The 6,116-nt window shown below is 47.3% G+C and overlaps 2 protein-coding genes across 2 annotated transcripts; both read left to right on the forward strand.

Annotated features, from left to right (window-relative positions):
• Nucleotides 1-681: 681 nt before the first annotated feature.
• On the forward strand, nt 682-1,893 carry LOC148768371 (uncharacterized). Its single transcript, XM_088821172.1, has 2 exons — nt 682-802; nt 944-1,893. The coding sequence occupies exons 1-2, from the start codon at nt 682-684 to the stop codon at nt 1,891-1,893; spliced, it is 1,071 nt and encodes a 356-aa protein (XP_088677298.1).
• A 2,078-nt stretch (nt 1,894-3,971) lies between these two features.
• On the forward strand, nt 3,972-5,540 carry LOC148768372 (uncharacterized). The gene is made up of 2 exons (XM_088821173.1): nt 3,972-4,968; nt 5,059-5,540. The coding sequence occupies exons 1-2, from the start codon at nt 3,972-3,974 to the stop codon at nt 5,538-5,540; spliced, it is 1,479 nt and encodes a 492-aa protein (XP_088677299.1).
• Nucleotides 5,541-6,116: the final 576 nt, after the last annotated feature.

A 6,116-nucleotide genomic window follows, 5' to 3' on the forward strand; every position in this document is an offset into this window, starting at 1 on the left:
CTTAATAGCTATTTATACGAAGGCCCAATCACACCCAAAAAAGGTTGGGTCCGATAAATTGATCTCGGCCCAATCCATAAAGTATAAATACAACTTAAATTCATTTAATAAAGGTACGTTATTATTATTCCCTCAATTCTTCTATTCGAATTCTCTCCTCATTTACCCACTATCTTCACGTCTGACTTGAGCGTCGGAGGGGTTTCCGCCGGATCAACCCCCGGCTTAGATTACGTGTTTTCTGTTCGCAGGATCCTAGAGTAAATTAAAGTTCTCAGGACTATCTAGCTCGTGAGCACGTGACCTACTTTGCTCTCCCAGCTTCAACACACTAGGTGATTTATTTTTTACGTCATCATTTTGGCGCCGTCTGTGGGAATGCAGACCAGATCACGTAGCCAGCAAGATCCTCCTGAGTCCACTCGGAGAGAGAATGACACAGCTAACAACCTCCCAGTTCGAGGAGGCTCTGGCTTGCCACCTCCTCCACGTGCTCCGGATCCACCACGTGAGGTTCAGGTGATTCCCCCTCGGGATCCACCACTCGCCGATCCTCCACTACAGGCTCCACCTCTACCTGCTTCTCGAACGGTTCAAATAACCGAGGAGGCACTCCAACGAATGATAACAGAAGTTTCTACTCGCGCCGCCACTGATGCGGTGGCGCAATATATCGCCACGATGGCAGCAAATGCTCCCCCCGCGATCCCAGCTAACGCTCCCCCCGTGATCCCAGCTAATGCTCCACCCGCAATGCCACCCAGGGTACAGCAACCGGCCCAGAACAATGACGATCGGATAAGTGTATCCTCATCCACCTCAGATCCAAGATCCCGGATGCAGCTATCCACCAATCACAGGGAGCCACAACCCAGACAACAACGCCACCATTCGCTCCAACGGGGTGATGCGTCTCTATGAAGAGCTCATCTCTTTAATGAAGGGGAAGACGAGATAAATAGTAGAGTATCTCGCCAAAACCAGTTCCCCAGATTGAACAATCCAATTGACGGAAGAGCGCCAGTCCCAACAAGGCGCAGTCCTTTCACCCTAAACATCCTCAACGAGGTATTGCCTCAAGGAGTGAAAGTCTCGGGCTTACCTCAGTTCGAAGGAACTACCGACCCGCAGGAACACATAGAGAAGTTCCACGCTATGGCAGACCTATATGGCCCGACAGATGCAGCAATGTGCAAGATGTTTCGCACCACTCTATCCAAGAGAGCCATGAATTGGTTCAACGCTCTGCCCACAGGATCAATTGACACTTTCGCTCAGTTGTCATTGCGTTTCACCAACCAATTCGCCATCAATAAGCAATATGCTAAAACTCCAGCACATCTCTTCTCTATCGTACAGAAAGACAATGAAACACTCCGCAACTACATCAGGCGTTTTGTGGAGGCTGTTCATGAAGTTCCCAGTGTAGGACAAGATATGCTCTCAGGGATTATGCAGCAAAACCTGAAGTCGGGTAGGTTCAAAGAATCTATCGCAGGAAGACCTCCTGGCAACTTAGATGAGCTGTTAAATCGAGCTGAAAAATACATACGCATAGAGGAAGCTTCTGCCAATGCTCCTCCCAAGAGGAAGAGAGAAGATGAACGCCCGGATATTAGGAGACGAGATGATCGACGTCCTCCACCCCCGCCTCAAGGCCAATCATCTTCAACTTATAATCGATTCACTCCACTCAATACTCGTCTCACTGAAATACTTCATGTGATTGAACAAAAAGGTCTGGCAGAGCCTCCACGCCCAATGCAACCCAATGCAAAACGAGAAAAATCGGATCGCTATTGTCGATTCCACAAAGATAAAGGGCATACTACCGAGGAATGTGCGCAACTCAAATTGGCGATTGAGAGGTTGATCAAGCAAGGCCCGAAATAAGCGCCGCGATGATCTTCCACGCCGAGATAACAATAGAGATCAACAGCAACGACGAGAGGAGGGGGGTCATCGGCGCGACCCAGATAACAATGATAACCAACCCACCCGAGGAATCATCTCTTTTATCTCCGGAGGACCGGCAGGTGGCGACTCACAAAATGCGAGACGCACCCTCGCTCGATCAGCACGTATGAATCAAGAACATGCTTCTCCATCCGCATCCTTCTATCAAATACGAAGACCTGATCATGGCATAGTCTTCAACTCCTCGGACCTTGAACGTCCAGATGAAGATCATGTCGATGCGTTAGTGATAACAGCAACGGTGGCCAACTTCATAGTTAAAAAGATATTAGTGGACGGTGGGAGCTCAGCCGACATTATGTATCTCCACACATTCAAGCAGCTAGGCATAGACAATGCACGGTTCAGTCCCATCACTACACCACTAAAAGGATTCACGGGAGAAGGTGTTTTATCCATGGGGGAAGTAGAGTTACCCATCTCCTTAGGAGAAGATCCTTGTCGAGTGACGAAAATGATAAAATTCCTTATCGTCGACAAACCATCCCCTTATAACATCATCGTGGGAAGGCCCGCGATCCATACATTCAAGTCTGTGCCTTCATCTTACCACCAAAAGTGGAAATTCCCCACTCCTTACGGGATGGGAGAGGTACTTGGAGACAGGCGTCTCGCTCGAGAATGTTATGCAAGAGCTCTACGTGAACCATATAAGAGACCTATTCCTCTAGGGAAAGGAGACGACACCCCGAGACAAGATAAGCGAAAATGGGTCAACGCAGTCATCGAAGCTGATAAAAAAATCCTAATCAGCGTACCCGACGACACCGCCAAGCTAGCCGCGGTTGAAGAGCTCAAATCAGTAGAACTCATACCCAGAGATAATTCTAAGCTTCTCCGCATTGGCTCTTATCTAGATCAAGAAGTGGAGAATCAGCTAAAATGGAGACGTATTTGCTTGGAAAGCTCAAGATCTAACGGGAATTCCTCCGAAAGTAGCATTGCATCGACTAAACGTTGACAAAAGATTGAAACCGGTCAAGCAACGTAAAAGGACTTTCGGTCCTGAGCGCAACAAACATATCAAAGAGGAAGTGGCAAAACTCTTAGATGCAGGCCACATTAGATCGGTTCAATATCCCGAGTGGTTATCCAATGTGGTATTAGTGCCTAAACCCGGAGGCAAGTGGAGGCTATGTGTAGACTTCACCGACCTCAACAAGGCATGCCCGAAGGATCCATTTCCCTTACCAAGGATCGACCAGCTCATAGACTCAACCTCAGGGTGCGAACTTCTCAGCTTCCTTGATGCATATCAAGGATACAACCAAATATTGCTCGCCCCAGAAGATCAAGAGAGAGCTAGTTTCATTACTGACCAAGGCATCTATTGCTATCGAGTTATGCCGTTCGGTCTCAAGAATGCAGGAGCTACTTACCAACGCCTGGTGAACACGATGTTCGCGGACTTGATTGGTAAGAACATGGAAGTGTACATTGATGACATGCTTGTCAAGAGTATTAAAGTCGCGGATCACCTAACCGATTTAAGTCAATGCTTCTCCATCTTACGTAAATACAAGATGAAGCTTAATCCCCTAAAATGTTCTTTTGGAGTTCGAGGCGGAAAATTCTTAGGGTATATGATATCACAACGGGGAATTGAAGCCAACCCAGCAAAGATTGAAGCTATCACCTCCATGGCCCCTCCCACATCGATTAAGAAGGTCCAACAACTTAATGGTTGTTTGGCAGCCCCAAACCGATTTATATCCCGATCGGCTGATAAGGGTCTTCCTTTCTTCAAGATACTAAGAGGTGGGAAAAAGTTTGAGTGGAATGAAGACTGTCAAAGAGCTTTCACAGGATTGAAAGCATATCTCACTTCCCCACCTCTACTAACGAAGCCCCAGCCGGGAGATACTCTTTTCCTATAATTGGCCATTTCTGCTGATGCCATTAGCGCAGTGCTCATTCGGGATGGTGAAAAAGGTCACCAACCGATATATTACATAAGCCGAGCTCTCCAAGGCCCAGAGCACCGTTACACCAATATGGAGAAACTTGCTCTCGCGCTCATCAATGCAGCCAGAAAGTTACGTCCGTACTTCCAGTCGCACCAGGTGATAGTTCTCACCAACTATCCCCTTAAACAAATATTGAGAAGTCCCGAGACTTCCGGACGATTAGCTAAATGGGCTATAGAGCTAAGTGAATATGGGGTTGAGTTCAAACCACGCCCAGCCATCAAAGCTCAAATCCTAGCAGACTTTGTAGTAGAGATGACTACATCGGAAGAGAGCACATCCATACCCACTTGGGCCATCAATGTTGATGGATCATCTACCGCTACAGGAGGAGGCGCGGGTATTGTACTAACAAGCCCAGATGGCGATGAATTCGAGTATGCTAAACGGTTTGATTTCAAAGCCTCCAATAACGAAGCCGAATATGAAGCTTTGATCGCTGGTATCCGCCTCGCTTTAGCAGCTGGAGCTCGCAAACTCATAGTACACAGCGACTCCCAGTTGGTGGTCAACCAAGTCCTTGGGAACTATGAAGCCAAAGAAGAATCCATGGCAAAGTACCTTGCTCTTGCACTTACCCTCCTCTCAAAATTGGATAGCTACGAGATAAAGCAAGTACCACGAGCCAACAATATTGATGCAGACAAGTTGGCTAGACTTGGTAGTTCCACGGCAAGCATTGGAAGCCGGAAAATCACCCTCCTCACGGCTTCCCAACCAGAAATAGTCTCCACCGACGGAGTGAATTGCGCTGAAGAGAGCGAACCCTGTTGGATCACCCCCATTACAAACTATCTCAAAAGCGGGGAACTTCCGACTGACATCGCCCAAGCGAAGAAAATAAAGGTAAGGGCGGCTCGTTTCCTAATGATAGGTGAAGATCTCTACAAGCGAGGGTTCTCCTCCCCCTATCTTAAATGCCTTAACCCATCAGCAGCAGACTATGTGCTTCGGGAAGTACATGAAGGCATTTGTGGTAATCATTTAAGTGGAAGAAACTTAGCTCTCAAAATATTGAGACAAGGTTACTATTGGCCCACCATGCATGAAGATGCGAAAAAACTAGTGCAGAGATGCAAGCCTTGACACGCTAACATCCTTCATCTCCCCGCAGCATTGATGCAACCGATTGACAGTTCCATACCTTTCGCTCAATGGGGAGTTGACTTGGTCGGTCCTTTTCCACCAGCAACAGGAGGACGCAAGTTCCTCATTGTAGCTGTAGATTACTTCACCAAGTGGGTAGAAGCAGAACCTTTAGCTCGCATTCGAGAAGAAGACGTCATCCAATTCCTTTGGAAAAACATTGTGTGCCGCTTCGGCATTCCCCGTTCCATTATTTCGGACAATGGAACACAATTTTGTGGAGACAAAGTCAAGAGTTGGTGCCTTGGCTTATCTATTAAGCAATTCTTCACTTCGGTGGCAAACCCCCAAGCAAATGGTCAAACTGAAGTAACCAATCGCACGATACTTCAACATCTCAAGACAAGGCTTGGAAGTGCCAAGGGAAAGTGGGTTGAAGAATTACCCAATGCTCTGTGGTCATATCGAACAACCCACGAACAGCAACAGGAGAATCTCCATTTAACCTAGCTTTTGGAACAGAGGCTGTAGCACCCGTAGAGATTGGCGAACCCTCTTGGAGAGTCATCAATTATTCACCAGAGGAGAATGAAGGAGCAATGAGGGCTAACCTCGATCTCGTCGACGAGCTAAGAGAGATTGCATCCATCAGACAGCAAATGTACAAGAGTCGCATGGCGAAAGTTTATAACTCTAAAGTCCGCCCTCGCTCTTTCCAAGTAGGAGATTTAGTTCTCCGCAAAGCCGAAGCCTCACGCCCAATCGGCAAACTCGACCCGAAGTGGGAAGGACCATATAAAATCACAAAAGTGATTAACAATGGAGCATATCGTCTCGAGAACCTCGACGGACACCCTATACCCAGAACCTGGAATATAGGGAATCTCAAAAGGTTCTACGCTTGAGGTATACATCCATCTTAAATCAAATTTGTTTAAGTTTACATCTACATCTTCCTCATACGAAAGTCGCCTTGCAGGCTTCACAACCTTCCACGTCTCTCTTCATGCAAAAATGTCTCTAAAAGCTCGAGAAGGGACTCCATAACGAGGTGTGTAAACATCCCTCCCAAACTAGGGGGGCTAG

This window comes from Erythranthe guttata, chromosome 8 (genome assembly GCF_056151865.1).
Source record: "Erythranthe guttata isolate IM_541 chromosome 8, IM_541, whole genome shotgun sequence".
In the NCBI taxonomy this organism is placed as follows: Eukaryota; Viridiplantae; Streptophyta; class Magnoliopsida; order Lamiales; family Phrymaceae; genus Erythranthe; species Erythranthe guttata.